This window comes from Lagenorhynchus albirostris, chromosome 4 (genome assembly GCF_949774975.1).
Source record: "Lagenorhynchus albirostris chromosome 4, mLagAlb1.1, whole genome shotgun sequence".
Taxonomy (NCBI): Eukaryota; Metazoa; Chordata; class Mammalia; order Artiodactyla; family Delphinidae; genus Lagenorhynchus; species Lagenorhynchus albirostris.
The window spans coordinates 46888583-46911212 of record NC_083098.1 but is presented as its reverse complement, the minus strand read 5'-3'; the positions used below and the strand labels follow the sequence as shown (position 1 = coordinate 46911212).

The 22630-nt window shown below is 39.2% G+C and overlaps 2 protein-coding genes across 5 annotated transcripts in view; both read right to left on the bottom strand.

The window, feature by feature from the left end:
* NUP54 (nucleoporin 54) overlaps positions 1-15372 on the bottom strand; it is a 39797-nt gene extending 24425 nt beyond the window's left edge. For both annotated transcript variants that reach the window (XM_060147991.1, XM_060147992.1), the window contains exons 1-6: positions 15246-15372; positions 11342-11425; positions 10766-10915; positions 3264-3490; positions 1468-1655; positions 536-732 (exon numbers count right to left, since the gene is read on the bottom strand). In XM_060147991.1, coding sequence (XP_060003974.1) covers positions 536-732; positions 1468-1655; positions 3264-3490; positions 10766-10915; positions 11342-11425; positions 15246-15312 — 913 coding nt within the window. In that variant the 5' untranslated portion in view covers positions 15313-15372. The remainder of the gene's footprint in view (positions 1-535; positions 733-1467; positions 1656-3263; positions 3491-10765; positions 10916-11341; positions 11426-15245) is intronic.
* A 3987-nt stretch (positions 15373-19359) lies between these two features.
* Positions 19360-22630, bottom strand: part of SCARB2 (scavenger receptor class B member 2) — a 68378-nt gene continuing 65107 nt past the window's right edge. For all 3 annotated transcript variants that reach the window (XM_060147989.1, XM_060147988.1, XM_060147990.1), the window contains one exon: positions 19360-22301. In XM_060147989.1, the coding sequence (XP_060003972.1) occupies positions 22263-22301 (39 nt within the window). In that variant the 3' untranslated portion in view covers positions 19360-22262. The remainder of the gene's footprint in view (positions 22302-22630) is intronic.

Genomic DNA, 22630 nt, shown 5'->3' with positions numbered 1-22630 from the left:
TACTAAGAAATACTATAAGTAAAAAGGCAGGTTGCAGTAAATGTATAGTGCAGAATACTTTTTTCAAGGACTTAGTATACATATGCTTACATTAAAATTACAGATAAAGTATTAACAAAGTTCAATAAATTATTGATAATAGTTACTTCTATGGAAGAGAGGTAAAGATCTATCACACAGTCAATCTAGAAACTTTTATGGTGAGAACACATTCAGGTTTTACTTGAATACTTAGTTAAGAGATAAGACAAAAATAAAATACTAAGATTACATTGTCTTTGGGTAGATGGAGTATGGACTATTTTTCTTTAGTTCATCATTGCCCAAATTTCTAACAAACATACTAGCTATATAATAGAAAAAACTAAATGAATGAATACAATAAAAACATTCAAAACTATGTCCCAAATAAGCAGACACAATAAGCTGACACTGGTGTTATTAATATTAATAACCAAGCAACACCTCCCAAAATAGAGGAAGCATGTATTTCTAAATTTTTCATTTCCTCAACTCCATGACTCTGGAAACATACCAGCAGGAGGATTCTGTAAAAGCTGTTTGATCTGTGCAGGAGAAAGTTCTGTTCTAGTCATAGAAAGGGTTACACCAAGTTGCTGCAACTGTGTTTTTATATTGGTTTGTTCAAAATGGGCATATAGTGTTGTAGCTGGAACTCTTCTTGAAGTACCATTTGGAGAACGCTCAACAACATAAATGACAACTTCTGTCCTGGGGGAAAGATAACCAAGTTATAAAATATGGAGCATGTAACTCACAGCCACAAATATCAATGCAGCATGTGATTTTAGAAGGGTGTTAGCTGAATTCAGAAGCACCCTTCTAAATTAAAGGGTGCTAAATAAAGTTAAAATGACGTAGGCAAGTAAGATATTATCTATAAAAGGTATGCTTAGCTACAAAGTCCTATGTAAATGTTTTTTTTTTTTTTCCCCAGAATTGAGAAGTGCCTTGGAGATTCTGTTGAAGTTTATGGGCTGCTTCATTGCAATTTAGTCCAAAAAGTAAAATCTGATTTCAGTTATTATATCTCACTGGTAACAATAATTCTTCTAACCCAAGATATCCTAAAGCAAATGTCTTGCCACTAAGCATGATAATTATACATAGGACAAGGGAAGTTAACCATATTTATCCATAAATGAACATGTACAGTAATCAGTTAAAACATTCCAATGTCTTTGTGGCCCCTAATTTGCATACAACCATAATTAAGTTTCCTCCTGTTTCTGAATAAGAAATCTAAGAAATTATTAGCATCTAATAAGAAACGCAAGATTAAGAAAAAAGCTTTTAAACAAATGCTTCTATAAATACTGAAGAATCACTAGCTGAGAAATATTTTGCTTTGAGATTTAATTTGTGCTTTAGCAACAAAAACACTGTTGATCACTCTCTTTGGATCAAGGCACACAGAAATATATAGTATATTTAATGTATACTTACTGATCATCTGGCAATGTTTTAATGCCCTCTACATTTACAGTAAGGGTCTGGTTTCCTCCCAAAACTTTATGCAATGATTCTACCAATTGCTGTTGCTGGCTTCGAATATCTGTTTCTTTTTTGTTGAAAACTAAAACCACTAGCCCATCTTCATCTTTATTATTGGGCATACAACTATAACCTACTGCCTGTGGAATGACAAAACAAAGAATATCAAAAACACGTACAGATCTCAAATCACGTGTTTAATATTAACAGCTTAACATCTGCTAAAACAGGGAAAACAGCTTAATGTCTGGTAATGAAGGGAATATGTAATGATTCTATCCATAACTCTGTGCCCTAGGAGGTCACACAATTATAAAGAGAAACTTTCTAACCCAAGAATAACATAAACTTAGAGAGAGAAATTAAAATGTCCTCTTCCACAGAGTAACTAAATAGCTTTCTCCTCTGAAAAACTTTGATATCCATCATTGTTGGGTGTTTCCGAACACTGTGGAAACAACCCTGCATGCCATAAAAATGACTGCAAAAGTCATGGACCAAAATGTAATTTACTTTATTATATATCTGACCCATGGAATCTTAAGCGAAGTTTATATAAAGATATATAAAGAAATGTCTACCAAATAAATACTTTTAAAGTACCATAATAACACTGTCAACTTATAAATGCTATAAACAATGTCTACATTATTTTATGGTTTCATGTAATACAAAAGTTTATGAAACAGGTTAGTATTTTACATGTATTAAATGACAAACTATACCTTTCTAAAGAATTACTCTTTTAGACATAAGCCTTTTTTCTCTTTTGTCACCACTTATAATGCAATTTTTAAAAAGAATTTAAATTCACTCTGTATTAGTTCATTATGCATTTTACCATATGTATGTTAATATATCAATTAAAGAAAGAAAAAAATTAAATTGTTATATTCAACCTATGTCTACTATATACCTCTTAGTCACTACACAAGAGTATTAAAATTTCAACTATATACACTCAAAAGGTATACTTTCTTTTTGTAGAGTGATGAGATAAAGAGATATTCCCTAACAAGATGGGTTGGTCACTTTCTGTTGTTTAACCATGTTCAAGGGTCTGATCCTCAGCCTTGCAACTCCAAACACCAGCCTATGTACACATTGATTAAGTTTAAGAGACTGACATAGGCCAACAAAACTTAAAAGAGGCTGACGTATAAACTGGATTGAAATACGTTAATTTTTTACGAAAAATGCATCACCAAGTTGACCTAAATCTCACTGGCTGATAAGCAGAATCTCTGAGAAGTTAAATTCAAATGAGAAAGTTGTTTGGTAGGCATGGAATCAGAGCAAAGAAAACATACTATGATGTTGTAGTACTGGCTTTGGCAGTCAGCTATAATAGTGACAACAGTATACATACCAAGCAGAAGAGTTACTCTGATATGCTGTTTAGGGTATACTTTCCAGGGCAATATTAGATGAAAACCACTAAATTCTAGTTTTGGGGCTCCCCTTTATAGGTGCCAAGCAGACCATTTCCCCTCTGTTAACATTTTTTCCTGCTATAAATTACATTCTAGTCACACCTTCCTTCAGTCATATTCTAGTCATCTCAATCACACATATGTTAAGAAATCACTTCAATTTTATAGTTTTTGTACTTTTAAAAGGAAAGTGTTACTGTACCATGTTCAAGGAGTACTAAAAAACCAAGCAATTGTTTTCTTAGTATTATTTTAATCCAAATATCACATTTCCTCGTACACTCTTCAAGTGAAGATCAAAAGCAGTATTAATACCTTAAAACGGCAAAATGGGTTTTCCTGTGTGAATTCCACTGGTGGAATGTTACTGTTGAAATATCCTTTTCCTGTTCCCCAAAAGGCCTGTAGTTGATTCCATTTTGCCAAAATAGCATCTCTCTCATCTCCCAGTAGTGTTGGAGCAGAAAGAGCACTTGCAGTATTTATCAGTTGGTTGGACTGGGCAGGAGCTTGTGTAGGCTGGCTGAAGAGACCACCTAATGCTAAAAATGAACCCCAAAATTAGTTTTTCAAAAAAAGAATCAATCAATTCAGGTCCTAGATATGGTAAGCAGAATATCCCCCACCCCAAGAGATCCACATCCTAATCCCCAGAACCTGTAAATATGTTACCTTGTACAGCAAAAGGGACTTTGCAGATGTGATTAAATTAACTAAACTGAGATTATCCTGGATTATCAGAGTGGGTTCAACATAATATTCGGGCTCTTTAAAAGGGAAGAGGGAGGTCAGAGTCAAAGTGAGATTTGAAGATGCTATGCTGCTGGCTTTGAAGATGGAGGAAGGAGCTATAAGCTAAGAAATGGAGACTCTAGAAGCTGGACAAGGCAAGGGGATGGATTCTCCCCACAGCCTCCAGAAGTAACACAGTCCTATCAACACCTTGATTTTAGCTCAGTGAAATTTAGTTCTGGATTTCTGATCTCCAGCACTGTAAGGTAATATGTTTTAAGCCACTAAGTCTGTGATGCTTTGTTATGGCAATAATAGGAAAGTAATATGCTAGAACAATCCTTATAGTGTTAAACTCGCATTTCTGATATCATCTTAATACAATTAATTCCATTAAACACAATTTAGACCCATGATATTAATATTAGACCCACAGCGAAAAAAGGGTAAAGTCTGTGAAGTTGCAGAATTGTTTTTTTAAACAACCTTTACTACTGTTACAGTTGTATAATATATACAAATTGGAGGATACAAAATAAGCAAAAAGAATCATTATATCAATGTTATGTCAATATCAGCTTAATAAACAATTTCCTTCTCTTAGTGCAAAGAAATATATAGTAAAAAAAACAACAAACGGGCAAATCCTAAGCCAAAGATTTAGCTGGCTGTGTAACTTTGGACAAGTTACTTATTCTGTGTTAAAATTTCTCCAATAAAAGAAGGGCTGAGTTGTTAGATCAGTATTTCCAAAGTGCTAGATAAGTAAATAACCTTGGTACATGAAATTATCTTGTCAAGCAACAGTTGAGTCACCAGATGGACTAAATCATATGACAAAAACTTCTCTTTTAATTATCTGATTTTATATATATATATATATATATATATATATATTTTTTTTTTTTTTGTGGTACGCGGGCCTCTCACTGTTGTGGCCTCTCCCGTTGCAGAGCACAGGCTCCGGACGCGCAGGCTCAGCGGCCATGGCTCACGGGCCCAGCCGCTCCGCGGCACCTGGGATCTTCCCGGATCGGGGCACGAACCCGTGTCCCCTGCATCGGCAGGCGGACTCTCAACCACTGCGCCACCAGGGAAGCCCTGATTATATATATTTTTAAAGTCTCAGTTTGGTGCTAGTATGCCTTTAATGCCTCGTGTCATCACTTATCTCACATTTTAACAAAGGGGAGCACAAATCTAAGACTAGGAGCTTAAAGCAAAGGTATCTAGTTAGAATTTATTAACACTATTATATTTACTGTGGACTTAAGTTCAATTATTGTTTCTTTATAAAGAAACAACAGCTATAGCAAGTGATACTGGTTTTCCATTTATAGCAATAGTTTGGATTTTCCTTTCAAAATAAACATATTAAATGTTTAAAAGTAAACTGATTTAAAGAAAATTCTCTAATAATACAAATGGTATGTAGATAAAAGAAAAATCATGAATACCAAAATGACCTGAGTTTTAGGACCACTATATTAGATGATATTTAAGTTTTCTTTCAGCTTTAAAGATTGCAAGTACCACAAGGCCAATGGGGCTTCTACATGGCTAGAGAGGGGCTGCTGTTACTCTCAACGTGAGTATTATTAATTCCCAAATGGGCATTTATGAAAATGGTAGGGAAGTGGATTAGAAGCCAGGAGACTTGAATCCTGATTTGCTATATGCTCACTATGCAGCTTCTGACAAGAAATTCCTAGGTTTTATCTTCCTCAACTTTTAAATAAGATTAACAAACTATCATCTATACTAATTTACACTTCACACTAGATTCCAACCACACTAGTCTACTCAGAGCTCACTAGCTGGAAGGCATTTGAGAAACTCAAATAACAAAATCCTACAGACGCTTTTAAAACCTTAGCATATTAGATTTCTCACACCTTTCTACCTTCTCAGGCCCTCATGCTGTTGATTATTCATTCCTTCAATCCTCAGAGAAAATCTTCAACTTTCACTGAATACACATCCTTCTTGAAAAACTCTTCTCCCTTAGATTTCCTGACAATGCAGTCTCTCCTGGTTTTATATATCATACACATATACATACATGCATATTTTCATTCATTCATTCACCATGCATTCATTCAACAAATATTTACTGAGTATCCCTTAAGTGTCAGACATAGAGGCAAACACTAAGGATATGGTGGTAAACAAGACTGGTTCTTTAAACAAACTGAGCATATCAAACAAATATTAACAGTTGTGATAAGTGCCTCGAAGTAGAGGCTCTGAGAGTCCTAAATGAGGGAGCTAATCAAACTTGGGGCAGGAGGGTTAAGAGAAGGCTGTCCCATAAGAACTTCAGCTAAGGTCTAAAGGAAGTAGTCAGCCAGGCCATGGGGTAGCGTCAAGAAGAACAGCATGTGCAAAATCTGTGTCAAAGAGGAGGGGAAGATGAGCTGGCAAAAGGAATATGGAGTACTAAACAATAGGGTAAGAGAAAAAAAAGACCAGACTATGATGAAGTTGAGGGCTCACATTGGCCAAAAATGTGACAATTTGAGCATCAAAAAGAATAATGAATACATCCAACTCAAACACACTCAATTTACTAAATCTCACGCATTCAAAATGATAATTTTTAAAAGTAAAAATCAAAAATTCAGAAAAATCTCAACACCCTGGACACCACTGGAAATAATCAGGCCACCAACCACTTCTTACAAAAACTGTCAGTTAAAAAGAAAGAATTTATCCTGCCTTTCCTACACAGATTCCATTTCAGGGTGACCAAGCAGTCTAGGGGGGATGAAGAAAAACTCCTTTTACAGAAGACTTTCAGTGTGGAAGAGAGGGCAGAACTAGAAAATCACTAACTCCTAATTTTGCAACTCCTAATAAAATAACTGATTGAGGCAATGACCATCAATGAATGAAACCATTAGGTTAAAGACTGATGGGGAACTTTACAAGACAGACTGGCTCTCACCACCTGAACCCACTGATCAATCTTTGCATCTCTAAAAGAGATGGCCTCATAATGTGATACAATAGGAAGCACACAGCACCACCCGCAAAGTATTCATGCCAAAAAGTCAAACTTAAATCTAATAAAGTACCTAAAGCTAACTTCATTTACCAGAAATATGGGGCATAAAGTCAAATGATTCTACAAGGAAAAAAATTTAGACTGGGGGATATTTCACAGGACAACTGGTCCAGTTTCTGTAACAATTCATGAGTGGGGTGAAAAAAAAACGCAAGCAGGGAATTCTCTATACTAAAAAGAAGCTTAAGAGACCTTGTTTAGATCATGATTCAAATAAACCAACTGAAGAAAACTTTACTGAGACATATGGGGAAATCTGATTAAGGATGATACCAAGGAATTAGTAATTGTGCGTTGGAATGACTCCATGTTTTTAAAGAGAGAAGCACAGTAAAGCAGTAAAGTAAGGGTGAAATTACATGTTTGGGATTGGCTTTAAAGTACTGATACTTTCAAAAAAAAGAAGGGGGGAAGGAGGATATAGATAAAACAAATGTGGCAAGTTCTGACTTTTGTTGAATCTAGTTGGTACAACATGGGGTCATTTTACTATTTTTGTATTAGAATTTTTCACAATTAAAGAACAGTAGATGTTCATTGGATTTGAGATGATTAATGACCATAACTATTTGACTGGGTAAAGAAAGAAGAAAACAGATTAGTGTGGGCTAAGAGGTAACAGAAGACAGCAGCAGGGGATCCCATTCTTCTATATCTATTTCAAGTAGTTTATGAAGGCGAGAAGAGAGTGATAGCAAGAGATAACCGAAGTGAGATGTGAAATTAAAGTAGTTTTATTTTTTTGTTTCTGTTTTTAGAAAAAAGAAACTTCAGACGTTTAAATGTGAATGAGAATAATCCTCGGACAGAGAAGCTGAAGACTTTGTTTTTGGTAGGGGGTGAGAGGTAGAATGGGGTGGGGGTCTGCTGGGAAAAATAATCAACAGCACAAGGAGCCCCAGAAGGTGGGAGGATATGAGATCCAGAGCACAGGCGAAAAGAGAAAAGGATGGGTTACAGCGGTAGGTAGATAAATAAGATTCGGTAGTGGGCAACTGAAGGAATTACAATGAGGGATTCTATTTTCTCTTTGAAGCAGAGGTCAATGCCATCTACTAAAAGTGAGAACAGAGAACTTTGAGATTTGAAGAGAATAAAGGTTTAAAATAACTTACAGAAAGTGGGAGAAAAATTTGAAAATAAAAACTTAACAGGATTACCAGGCAATGTTGAGGCCCCAACTTGGGTTGGTGATTAAGAATTTAGAGATTCAATCTTCTGTACTCTATGATTTTCTCAAGCAATATCTAGACAGACAGTTGGGCTTACACAGGCTTGGGGTTGTTTTTTCCAGCAGACATGATACAAGGATAAGGAAGTTTAGCATACTGGCAAGAGTGACTGAAATGGAAGGACAAGGGCTCTAAGCTAATTAGAAAGGACAGTGAGACAGGAAGGAGCTGATGGAAGAGCAGAAAGTGTCAGCGCTCTAAGATCCTAATGAGGTCTAGGAACAACTATGTTGGAAGTGGTTGAAAAGTCAGGCTAAAAGAGCAATAGGTTGTGGGATGTTTGATTATGCACTATTATTGATGATTGGAATTAGATTATTGATTGATTATGGAATTAGAACAGTTTCAGATGTTGCCAAAGTCCAAGGTAAGAATTGTGGCTAAAGTGAAATGGAGAAGGTCTTTGGAATAAAAGGTAGATGGTATGGCCGTCTGAGTACATAGCCATGTGAATGCTAAAATAACCCAGATTGATAGTACAAGTTGGAAAGAAAAGCAGGACTCAGAGCCAGCTGCCAAAGTGTTCAATGAAGAAAAGGTACTGTCCAGGAATCAGCAGATAACAGAGATTAGACATATCAGAGATGGTGGAACCAGACAGCAAGCACCTCATACAAGCAGGAGTTTTAAAAAATGAGGCAAAAGCTCCACAATCTTTGCAGATTAAACTCAAACTCCTTTCAACAGCAGGTCCCAAATTCATCACGCCGTGCCATGCATTCATGCCTCTGTCACTGTTATTCCCTCTGCCTGGAATACCCTTTTCTGACTTTATCAACTGGCTAATTCCCTTAAGATTCAACTCTTCCTCTACATTCCAAAGCACCTTGTATGGGTCTATTTTAGTGCTTTCACACATACATATTTTTTATAATTGAATGTTAATTATTCTACCTAATTGGATGTTTGTTATTCTATTTCATTGTAGACTACGAGCAACCTTACATACCCAGTGCCTGACATAAAACATACACTCAGCAGAATGAGCCCTTTTCATTCTGCAAATGAACAGCACCAGATTCAAATTCCCATTTTTCCTAACAAGAGTAAGCACAACTATAATAACTTATAGTTGAAGAGACTTTATGTCAAGAAACAAAGAAAAAACTTCACTTTTCCTTTCTTCTCCTTAACTACTTGGATTTCCATCAAACTTTGTATTGTTGCAGAAGGACAGTAAGAAAGATATAATTGTAACACCAGAAAGAATAATTCTATTATCTTCATCCTATTGGTTAGATAATTCTTGAAATTCATGTTTAATATGTTAGTAATCTTCAATGACTGAGTAGGGTGAATTGCAGCCAATCAATCAACTTACCTAAGAAAAATGAAACAAAAGTGGTTTTAAGAGGTAGCAAAGTATGGAAAAGCAAAAGGAGCATTACAAAGGAAGTCAAGGAACTTGAATTTATGTTCCTATACTACATCTTGGAAGATATATAGAAAAGTCACAATTTTCTCAGTTACCTCTCTTCACCTATAAAATGGAGGTAACAAGAGTTCTATTTCATAGAGTTCTTGTGATAATTAAATAAACTAATCCATACAAGATAACCCTGGAACATACTGCCACACCAGCTAGTAAGGAAGCTATCAAAGAGTAATTCTACACTTGTCTGAAAGGACCTGGGAATCAACCTGAAGAAGCTTACACTGGCCAAAGATGGAACAATTTAAACATCAATATGGAAAACTGCGATGGACTGAAAAATATCAAATAATTTAAATACTTGAGTTCCTGACATAAAAAAAAAAAAATTGGTTACCTTTGGAGAATGATAGGGAACAAACTCTTTATTTTGAAAGCTAAGAATAAAGGGAAAGAATCAACCAAATAGTGGATGAGGTAAAGTTTCTCTTTATAGAAGTATTTCAACAAATAAATGACAACGGAATCAGACGGTTGGAATAATACCATTTTACAACCCCCAATGAATTAATGGATCTAGGTAATGATCACCAATGGCTGCTGCTAACATCACAAAAAATAGAGAGAATCAGACATTACATGCCTCTTGATAAAAATACATCACTACCTATAAAGTAGTCTTGCAAACAAACAAAAAACTGAACTATCAACATAAATAAGCCCCTAGATTCAACCCAATTTACAAGAAATACAGAGGACAAAGGGATATGCTAACTATACAAAGGGATATGCTAACTATACAATAGGAATGCAATCAGTAAAGTTCTGACTGACAACTTCTACAGGATAAATGATCTGATTTCTTCAACAAATTGAAAAATAAATAAAAAAGAAAGAGCTAAAAGGGGAACTTACAGAGATTTAAGACAAATGAAACTAAACAATACAAGACAAAACCATAAAGAAAAGTAAGGAAGTGATCAACACAAAAGGCAAAACTATATTTCCTCTGATGGGGAAGTGACTAGGAGGGAAACCTGGAGGGCTTCTGAAGTGGCTGGCCAGGGTCTACCTCCTGACATGGGCAGTGGTTACAGTGGCGTTCATCTTATATACAATTCACGAAGCTGTACCTCTGTGCCACTTTCTATATTTGTGTTATTTTTATCAACAACAACAAAAGTTTTAAAGGAATGATACTAAACACAGAGGCCTTATAATCAGAATCTCATGCCAATCTGTTTCTTTGCCAGGTGCTATCATCATATATAAACACAAGAAGTAGCTTTTGGAATACTTTATAATTCCTCCAAAAAAAAAAGATATCCACCAAAGTGTTTTGAACAGTGCACTCAACAATGTTGCCTACATTGTTATGGCTTTATATCTGAAAATGAAAACCTCTTATACTTACTAGTTTGTTGCTGCTGCTGCTGCTGTGTATGAAATCCTCCAAATCCAAGACCAGTTCCCAAACCAGTACCTAAACCAGTACTAGTTCCAGCTGTTGTGCCAAAGCCAGTGCCAAATCCAAAACCTTTGTTCTGAGCACCACCGAAGAGTCCTTTGAATGAAAAATTTAAATTGTTTAAGGTAAAAAAAAGAAAGCTGACTTGTAGCTCATTTGCTTCTACAAATGATATAAGATGCCCTCTTGGGCTGCCCTTGTGGCGCAGTGGTTAAGAATCCGCCTGCCAATGCAGGGGACACGGGTTCGAGCCCTAGTCCAGGAAGATCCCACATGCTGCGGAGCAACTAAGCCCGTGCGCCGCAACTACTGAGCCTGCGCTCTAGAGCCCGCGAGCCACAACTATTGAGCCCGCGCTCTAGAGCCTGTGCTCTGCAACGAGAAGCCACCGCAACGAGAAGCCCGCACAGGGCAACGAAGAGTAACCCCAGCTTGCTACAACCAGAGAAAGCCTGCACGTAGCAACGAGGACCCAACACAGCCACAAAAATATAAAATTAAAAAAAAAAGATGTCCTCTTACCAGTAGTGCCCGTGTTAGATGGAGTAGAAAAGCTGAATGCAGAACCTGCTGTTGTAGACGGTGTCCCAAATCCACTAAACCCACCTAATTAAAAAAGGATAAATAAAATAGCAAGGAAGAATCTTTTGTATACATATGAGGTAATTTCCTTTTCAAATTACATGATAAGCAATTGCTCCACATAAAGACAAAATATATTGGTCTAACTTTTCCTTTCTCTACTTTAACGTCAATTTTTAAAAAACTATACTACTAATCAAGAAGGCAATATGTTGCAAGAAATGAGCTACTAAGTATTTAAAGTAGAAATACCACAGTGCAATATATACCTTTCAACTAAAGAGGTGATTAAGCTACAGCTGAGTAAACATGTTAATAAGCCTATTGTCATAGTGTTAACGCTAAAATGACTGTGTACTTTTACAGCAGGGGTCGCAAACTCAAATGCCTACAAGATACAGGCTGATAACATTCATGAATGAAACAGACTAGGTGTTTATTGACTGCCAGAAGGGATCAGTGTGAACAGTTTTTTTTAAATGGCAGCAGTTCCTAAATTCCAGCAAATTACTGCTGCAGGAGAATTTAGTAGTGTGCGGGCTTTAGAATTTAGTAGTAGTAGTTTAGTAGTGTTATATATTCCCATTTTTCCCAAGAAATAGAAAATCTAGATTTTCTGTGTGAAATTTACACAATTTTAAACCTGAAGTCAATTTATTTTTTTGCAACTAATTCAAATATTTTTAAAACAGTGTGACAAACAGATCATATTGGCAGACTGTGCTGCCAGTTTGCAACCCTGGCTTCGGTGAATTAATTTATACTCTACTTTAGCTTATATTTCTACTTAGTCTCCATCAAGACTGAGCAACTTTTCAAATGAAACATACCAATATACCGACTCTTATATTGGTATGTAAACAAGAATGTGTTTCTTGAAGAGATAAGGGGGAAAAAAAAATCACAAGGCAGCAGTGGCTGGCAAGGAGAGCAGAGCTATCACAGGGCTCTGCGCCACAACAGTGACAGATACACAAATTTCACTTTCAGATAAATCTAGAGACGAAATTAATCTTAACCATATCAAAGCTGACATATGAATGGAATGGAATTCCGGCCAATACACAATGGCTTTTTTCCCCTTACTGTCAGTCTTTACCTGATCACCAATGTGGTGTCAAAAAAGACTTTTAAGACAAATGTCTGAACCATTAGTGCTGAGTTATGCTGCAGACTCTCTGGGATTCTAACTTTTAGTCTCATATATTTCTGGCATAAGAGACAGAGATTCATCAATATTATAACATAAAAGATACAAGAAGGAAAAAAACCCAACCCACTGACAGTCATCATATGACTCTGACTTGGAAAATTACTCAAGAATAGACTACATGTTGCATGCAGGCACAACCAAATACTCTATTTACTTGTAGGTTCTACTGCAGTACTGAAAACTGTAAACATTTTGATAAAAATCACCTAAAGTACTGAACATTGTTCCTAATCTTTTTCATTACTTCTAATTTTCACAGAAAAACTAAGATATATTCTGAATTGGCTATACAATAAAAACACTGGTATCTTAACATGCTCCATAATGTGAAAATGTTTATTAGTAAAAATGGATCTGCAAGGATATAAAATAAAAAAGTAAACAAGAATTTCAATCAGCCTTTTGCTGAAGTTGATCAACATACATAAACATACATAAAAGTAGTTAAAACAGTTATATTATCACAACTCAAAACTTCACAGTGATAACTCCAAATGAACATGAAATCAAGCAAATACCAACAGGTTTATTTATTACTGTTGAATTATGAGCTGGGTGGGTTTGGTCGGAAACACAAACTTCAAAATAATGTTTGTTTTACCCAGTGCCAATTTTAAGCAAACAGGGAAAAGTAAACATACCAAACAACAGTGATATGTGATCACTTTAAATATACCTTAGTGATAACGGATTGTTTCATCTTTGGAACTTCAAGTATTCTTCAAAACGTTTTCGAATCAGATTGCCAAGGTCATATTCACACTGCAGTAACAAGTAACTGCACAAAATGCCAGACTTCCCAAGTATGTCGTAGGGAATAAATCATGCTTACCAAATGCATATAATTGGCATGGGCATAAGTGGCATATGTAAGAGAATATGAATAATAAATTCATATACGAGCAGCTGAGGAGCAAGGCTTTTCTATAGGGTCACTGTATGCAAGGTACACATAGACCTATTTTAAATTTATTTATATATATATATATATATATATGTACACACACACGCACACGTTATAGTTTGTGTTTTGCAGAATTTCCAACGAGCTTCAAACAATCCATATAGATACCAGAATCTTCATAATTACCTTTTTGAGTACAAAGACATCTAGCCTATCTTTTAGAAGCTAATGCTATCTGACAATAAATTAAATTGCTCTCTCTGATCATTTCTCAAAAATTCCAGTAAAGAACTGGGGATTCTTTCTATAATTGCGTTATCTTATAGAAATGTATCCTAATCTGCTCAGTTGGCCAAAGAAACACATTATTATTATCGTACAGGTTAAAAACAAGACAGGTTGCTGCTGTTCGTATAAGACTTGTTTCTCTCAGGAAACACAAGGACAATCAAATGAAATTCCAATGAAAGATGCAGGAAAAATGGAAAAAAATGACTGCAGGAGTCCAAGAATTCCAGGAAAAGGGGCCTGACTGTTGAGCTTATACTTCGAAAGAGATATCTAATAATTTGGAAGATATATTCTACTCAAAATAAAAATCCATTCCAAATACTTATCACTTGGAAGGTATATTCTGTTCAATTAAATGCAAATTTAACAAAGGAACTTTATAACTTGCAAGACTTCCCCAAACCAAATCTTTTAAGAGTGTCAAAAGTTGGTACAAATGTTTTTGACTCGACATTAGGAAATGAATTTCCTTTCCTTGTTAGACAAGTCGCTGTTCTTTCCCAAACTCTGGAACCACAAAATATTCTTGGACTCCAGCTCCCAACATTCGTTACACAGACGACCCGCATATCTACCTGCACTTGCCAGACTGTTACCAAAATTGAACGGAGTCGCCGAGGTAGTAGAAACACCGAAATTCCCAATATTAAAGTTCACTGCAGGATTAGCAGTTAATCCGAAACCCCCAAAATTAAACCCACTGGCGGTGGAGTTGGCAGTCTCAAGCCCACCAAATCCTGATAGGCGTGTAGGCAAAGAAACAAACAGAATTTTAAAAGGGGGAGGGGGGGGAAGAAGAAAGAAGAAAAGAAAAGAAAGCAAGGTAAGGATTAGAAGAGTTTGCAGGAGGTTTCAAAGAAGTGAACAAAGACAAACCCTGACTTTGCTCCAAACGAGTTAAGAAAGCCGAGGAGGCGGGGACGGGAAGGAGGACAGGAGCGTGTAGTCCCGCAGCAAGAACCGAAGGGGCCAGGGCCGAGGGAGCCGCAGAGCAGCGCCCAAGGCTCCCCAGCCCTGTCCTCGCCGAGCCCAGCGGCGGGAACCAAGCGAGCGTTCGCGCCCGTCCCGGACGCTGAGGTGGGGAGGGGTGAGTAGAGTTGGGGAGGGAAGGATGGGTCTCCGGCAAAGGGTGAGAGAAGCCGCCTCCGGTCTCTCCGAGTCCGACTCCCAGGCGGCGGGAAACGAGCCCTAGGAGGAGAGGGCCCTGCGGCGACCCACCCGCAGCGCGCGAGCTCCGGGTTGGGCCTCCATTCTCCCCGCGGCCTCCTCAGGAGCCGCCTCCGCCCGCTCTGCTGCCGCCCGCCCTTTACCGAAGCCCCTAAAGTCTCCGCGCGGGCAGGAGACCCCAGGATCCCCAAGCCGAAGAGTCTCGGACCGAAGGGCTGGACCAAAGGCCTTCCCTCCTCCCCGGGAGAAGGTCTGGGGGACTCACTCACCCGCGGGGGCCGCGGTGGCTGCAGCTGTACCAGAGGTGCCCGAGGGAGCCCCGAAGTTGAAGGCCATGTCGCGGGAGCAGGGGACCTGGGTGCTGCTCCCGCGGCACTCGGTGCACTCCGCTCTTCGATCCGGTGGGAAACCACACCCGCATCTCGGAGTTCCGCCTCTTTTCTGGCCTAGCCTAAGAAGCCGGAACGCCTGAAAGGCGTAGGGGGTGGAGCGTGGAGAGGGAACGCCCCCGGCCTGGCTTGCTTCCGGGGGTCAGTGGATTCACGTGGTGTGGAGCGTCGCAACCAATGTGAGATTCTGGGAAGCTCGCCGTGGCGTGCCGCCTGAGAGCCCTTAAAAACTTGCTTTAGGGAGGCCCCTTGGAAAAGATGTGCAGCAGGCTGAATACCAGTGTCCAATGAAGACAGGGTAGGAAAGAAAGCTAAATCCTTATTCTCCATAGTGGAGAGACAGTGGATAACACTAAAACCGAAAATTCACGAAGCAGCATGTCACTTAAAGTCATGGGGTAATGGTGGGGAAAAGAAGAAGAAAGAAAGAAAGAAAAAAGAAGAAGGCTAAAAGAAGTGCCTCTGAGAATGATGTCCATTTAGGTTTTTTGTTTTTTGTTTTGTAGAATTCTTGGTAGACACTTTGTAGAATTATTTGCTTCTTAAATCTATGTGCTTCTGTAACTTGAATAAAAATAAAAACAAAGTCATTGTGTCTATCGAAATTAAAATTGTCTTTGGACCTAGCAATGCTACTTCTAGGAATTTATCTTGTAAATGATTTGGCAAAATTAATGGAATATAAGGTTATAGGTTACAGCCTTATTTATAATAACAAATGATAGGAAACAGTGTTTTGCTTAAATAGTTGCATTCATACAAAGGAATACTATTCAGTCAAGTAAAGCTCTTTATGTACTGAAAAGAAAGATCTCAAAGGTAAATTATATAAACACAATTTAGAACACTATATGTGTTCTAAATGCTACAATTTGGGTGGGAAAAAAAAGAGGGCTAGAATATGTAATTACATATATTTGTATGAAATATTCCTGGAAAGATACATTTTTAAAATGAATAACATCGGTCGCCTCTGAGAAGATGAATTGGGTGGCAAGAAGATGGGTAGAGGGAGGACTTTGCAGTATAAAGCCCGTTTAGTTTTTGAAAATGTAAATGGGTTACCTACTCATACAATTAAATAATGCTAATATTGGTCATTGCAGAAGTCCCAGTGAGAACGCTGATATACGGATGAGGACAGCAGGAATGAAGACTGGGGAGCAGGTGGACTTGATGATTGATGGGGTGTGGAGAGGCAGGCAAAGAGGCGTCTAGCAAGGGTCCCTGGTTCCTGGCTTGTACACTGTGATGTCATTGGAATTTGGGAGGCAGACAAGAAGAAATGAGTTCCTTTCTTTACTTACTGGATTTGAGGACAACCTGGCTGAGGATATCCAGATGGCGCTTGGATATGTGGGACTGAGGTGGAACAGAGAGGCCCACGTTTAGGGTGTAATTGAAGCCTGGGTGCCAATGAGATTGTCAGGGAGAGAGGATCAAGTGAGAAGATGCAGCTGAGCATCAGTAATTAGACCAGAGGAGACAGCCCTCAAGAGAGCCTGCGAGAAAGAAGCAGCAGCAGCTGAGCCAAATCACAGAAATTATGGATGGAAGGGGAGAACGATCTCAGATGGAAAAGAATGGATGACTATTTCTTCAGTAGGAAGCCATCCCTGATCACCCTTTCTAAAATTGCACATCCCACTCCTGTCACTGGCTGCTTTAATATTCTTATTACCACCACCTATTTATTGCCCCCCAGCCCCCATTTAATGTTAGCTCCATGAGGGCAGCAAACTTTGTTTTATTTACTGGCGGTGTCCCTGGTGCTAGCAGAGCGCCCACCCACATGATAGGCCCTTATTCAGTACCGTGGAATGAATGAATGATTTCCTCGACATGTTTCTCTCCCTTGCCTTTCCCATTTTCATCTCCAAGTCCTATATATTTTATCTTTTAAATATTTCTAAAATATTTCATTTCCACTGCCATCTTCCTGATTCAAATTTCTGTAATCTCTTGCCTAGACCAGGGATCAGCAGACAGCCCATGAGCCAAATGTGGGCTGCTGCCTATTTTGTCCACAGTTTCGTTGGAACACAGACATATGCATTTGCTTACATGTTGTCTAGGACTGCTTTCATGCTACAAGTACAGAGTTGAGTAGTTGCGACAGAGAGGCTTGCGAAGCCAAAACTATTTTCTAAGTGGCCCTTTACAGAAGAAAAGTTTGCCAGCTCCTACCTAGACTACCGCAGTGCAATGAGCAAAATTCATTCTAGGTTGTCTGGCAAATGAGCTAGCTGTGGCTGGGGGTTCCCCCTTCTCCTCGGGGAGGGGAAGGGGCTGCACCCAACCTTATGTCCCACGTAACTGGTGTCTTCTTCACCCCAGCAGTGGAGGTTGCAACGTTCCATGGGCAGCCCAAGTCCAAACTGCCCCTTGTTCAGTTGCTTGTGTATTCCTCCATTGACAATACTTCACCCTATAAAAAGGTGGACTAGAAGGAGTCTGCCCTCTGCACTGAGACCAAACAGTGCCCTGGCCCTCAGCTTGCCTCACCATGGGATGACAGGAAGATGGAGGGTCTGTGCCTTCCTTTTTCCAGAATTTTGTTTTTCCCCATTAAAGCCATTACTTGACCTATGCTATGTATGTGGCTTTGTGGAATTCACCCTGCAGGCTAGTGCATGACACCCAGACAAGATCCAGTGGGGACCCTAAAGGAACCACCTAACACAACAGCCTCCTAACTGACCTCCCTTCATCCACGTTGACTCTCTTCCAATTTATTCACCCTGCAGCTAGAGTGAGTCTTTCTAAACAAACCTGTCGTATCTCCCATTCCAGCCCCCCTACACACACACACACACACACACACACACATACACACACACACTCTGACCAACAACCCAGTTCACAATACTTCAATGGCTTCCCGTTTGCCTTGAAAAGGACCAAAACCTTTGACATGGCTCAATAAGGCTGCCTTTCTCTTCAGCCTCATCACCCACTATTCTTCTTCCTTCTCTGAATCCCAGCCAAATATTTTCTCAGTCGCTTGTAACATGTTCCTGGGCACCTCCTGCTACCTCTGTCTGAAATGCTTCGCTCTGCCTCATTAACACCTATTCTTCAGTCTCAGTTAAATGTTACTTCCTTGGGCAAGCCTTCCCTCAACTCCGAGTCAGGTTCCCAGAGCATCATGAAACTTAGTTGAAAGTTTACATTTATGATCAAACAAGGAGCTTCTCCTGTGACAGGAGCCAGTGAAGCAGATTTGGGATTCCTAGGAAGCACTTATGCTGAGGTTCAAGTGTCCTTAATACATAAGGACATTTGTAACACTGAACTAAATATTTTATGATTGATCTGGACTTGCTCTGACTTCAGAAATAAGTTGCAATATTACTGGGATGGGAAAGGTTTTAAAGGTAATCTAAACTTTTGGACTAATAACTTCAGTCCAAATGTCCACAGAAACAAAGGTCTGGTATTTCTCCAGCAGCTCTCTGATCCTGCTGAGCCCTCTGGGTGGACTTGTCTGCATTTCACTTTGCGTTTACCTGGAAGCAGACCTGAATAAGGATGTTAGTGCAGGTAGATTATTTGGTTGGAAGCAGCAGTGAGGGGGTGGGTAGAGTGAGACAGGGGATGAAGAAATGATGATAAGAAGCAGTTTCCAGTGTGGGCAACCCTAGCTGAGGAACCAAGTAGAATGAGCCTGAGAACTGTCCCTCTGAGGACTGGTACCTTTGTCAGCTGACTCTTGCCCCCTTTGATTGAGCGTCAATACATAGGAGTATTAACCCCCATGCTCCTGAGGGGCTTCCGGGGCTCTGGAGAAAGCTCTGAGGTAGAAGAGCACAGTGTGGGACCTTCTTGAAGTGGGGCTTGTCAGGCTGGCTGTAACTGCAGCTGAGCTGAAATCAGAGGTGGCCCAAGGGTGTGACTCAGGCCTGAGTCCGTCAGGAGGGCAGAGAGCATCTTTCAAATGAAACTCCACAGACCACTGGACATCTGATGACATAACATACAATTTCCAGTGCAATTTCATAGAAAGTTTTTTTATTAGTGAAATATTTCATTGCATTAAGGGTAGAAATAAACATGTCAAGAATCACATGAAAGGAACCAGCGGTATAAACTATAGGAAGAACATTCTGCTCCGCATTCTCTTTAATAGCCACAAGCAATTAATCCTAGTGATAATGCCCAGAGGGCCAAGGATGGCGGGCACCTTTTACAGAACTCTTATCTTGAGCAACTGAAATAAAAAATTAGCCTCTCTTAAGTAAAAACCCCGATAAAGGTTAGTTGTGTAGTACTTGGTCTGCCTGACCATTAGTGAGCTTTCTAGAATAAAGTCTAGTGGGAAAAGCCTGGAGCTGAATGTGGCAAAGACCATCTCCTGTCCTGTGTTCAACTCCTGATTTTCCCTGAGAGAAGTGAGGTAACCTCTCTCTGTTTGGTTTCTCCTAAACTGAGTATCATAGTACAGGACACCGTATTCTTTGATTGTGGCAATCACAAAGCTTTTGGGGACCTTTCTAGGATAATAGCTCCACAAAAATGATCATGAGGAACTGTTTGTTATTTCAACCTAAAACCAAATAGGTACATTCATTCTTCTTAACCAATCTATAATCTTGACTGCAGTGTATGGGTTTGCCACAGATTTTTCAGAAGGAAAATATCAAATGTGATTTTTAAGCCAAGTAACTATTAAGAATCATAGGAAAATATTATGCTTTTGGCCTCCCTGACTGTGTGGGATTCAATCAAAAGGTGTACATCATTAACTGTAATATTATCACTCATAGTGTTTAAAAATTTCTTCCTCACAGATGATTATATTCTGGTAAGAGAATGAATCAATGGGTACGCACTGACTTATCAGTTTTATTAAGGTGAATAAATGGGTGCATAACAGAATAAGATGTGCCAATTATCTAGTTAAATACTGATAAATTTCTAAAAATCTAGATATTTGGCATTATTGAAGACAAAATATCTTCAATTTAGCTTTTCACATTTCGGTGATTTGGGGTATCTATAGGTTCTATCTTAATTTATAGAGAAATTGAGAGTTTAATGAACTGCCCCTTCAAAAAGGGAAACATTACAAATTGCTTTAGGGTAGAGAGTAGGAAAATTGAGGCAAGGAAACGAAATGATTTATTACCTCCATACAGGGATCAGAAGTTGTATTTGTGAAACTGTGGCTTTTTTTCTTTCATTTGCTTACACTGAAACCCAGTTTTAAACAAAAAATCCTGCAGAATGATTCAGTTGTTAAGACATTATCTGTGCACTTTGCCATATTAACTGTACAGGTTTCTCAATCAAAAATGAACAGTGAACGTTGAGAATCAAAGAAACTGCCCTTAATATGCTTGAATTCTGTGACAGCTGATGGTTCCCAATCCTGACTTAGGTTACACTGAAAGCCAAGAGGTCTTCTGCAGAGAGGTGGCTCTGCTTCTGGTCCCAAGGGACTTTTCTTAAATGCACTTCCTGTGCAATATTTTAAAACACCATCACTCTGTCAGCAAAATGATTGTCACAGGAAGCGTAGGGCACATTTTTCTCTATTCAGTGAGTGATAGTGAGCCACAAAACATCAGAAGGAACTGAATCTGAGAAAAGAACAACTTATAAAAACAATTTCAAAGTTACCAAGAAGACTGCCCTAGAAGAAATGTCTCTTTAGTATAGTCAGACTTCCTGAAATTTAAGTGTAACTTAGGCTGTGGAGAGATGGATTTCCTACATTTATAAATCATTTTACAAATAATCACTCAATAGTATTGTAATTGTATTGTAACAGTCACATTTGGCAAGGGTGATTGGGGAAAAAAATCAGTTACTGATTACCTTCTCCCAGAAACATCTTTCCACATCAAGATCATTTGGACTAAAAAAATAATAAACTACCCACAAATGTCATAACTAGCATTCTATTCTATATGAAATATCTGTACTTGTCCTCACCGACATCATTTATGCATTCTCTCAATTCACAAAAGTACAAGTCAAAAATCCTCAGGTGCTTGTCACTATCAGCTCACGGGTACCACCTCCACAAACCCCTTCCCTGCTTGATTCCTACCCTGTATGAAAGCTGTCTGAATTATTTTCCTGGAGGAATTATGAACTGAAGATTAGCAAGAAATGCAATATGGGGCATCCCTGGTGGCGCAGGGGTTGAGAGTCCACCTGCCGATGCAGGGGACACGGGTTAGTGCCCCGGTCTGGGAAGATCCCACATGCTATGGAGCGGCTGGGCCCGTGAGCCATGGCCGCTGGGCCTGTGCGTCCGTAGCCTGTGCTCTGCAGCGGGAGAGGCCACAACAGTGAGAGGCCCGCGTACAGCAAAAAAAAAAAAAAAAAAAAAAAGAAAAGAAATGCAATATGCACCTTTTCAAAAGAGGAAATTAGATGCATTTGAATGATATCGAATGAGGCTTACCATTTTACCCTGCATCCCCAAATCTTATTTACTTCTGTTTTGTGGATGAAATGAATGGAGGAATACAACATCAAATAGTATTTATGTATTTTGAGCACAAAGTTTGGTGAATGAAGAGTAGTGAATAAGGTTAGACCAAGTAGCGTTAACAAGTGAGGCACAGACATTATAACCACGACAGTGGTCACAAAATTCTGGAGCTACCAGCACCCAACAACAAAAAAATTACTACACCAGAGTTTATTAAATACTTGCTAGACACATGAAAAACAATTTGTCAGGGACCACAGGATCCTGATGGCCAACCCGGTCAGCCTGTTCTTGAACCTCTGCCAGAAGGTGCTGAACACACGCAGGCACGGGGTCTCCTCCCTCTCGCACCAGTTGACAAGCCTGTGAGGATGCAGACAGTTGCCCCACCGTCGTGGTCCAGGTCACGACAGCTCGCACGCTTCCTTCCCCAGGCGCAGCCCATGGTTAGCTTAGGTTCGTATGAGAGGTGCTCTTTCGTCTGCAGTTCCCTGAGACCAGGTGAGAGAGGACAGCGAGGTTAGGAGATCACGTGACCAACTTCTCCCCAGATGTGAAAAGTGGAGAGAGGGGTGCAAGGAGCGGAAACTGATGGGAAAACTGTCATCCCAATCACCTTCTCTTCTCTTGGCCTGCTTCCTCTTGCTGTTTCTTTAACATTCAGCCCTAATCCTCTCCAGGAGGCCTGCTCTGACACCCCTACCCTGACACTGGACAAGAACCCTTCTCCTTGTGTTGACCTGGACCATAATCCTCATCACACCCTATTGAATTTCTCTCCTTCAGTTGGAGGCCCATCAGAGAACAATGTGTCATAGGT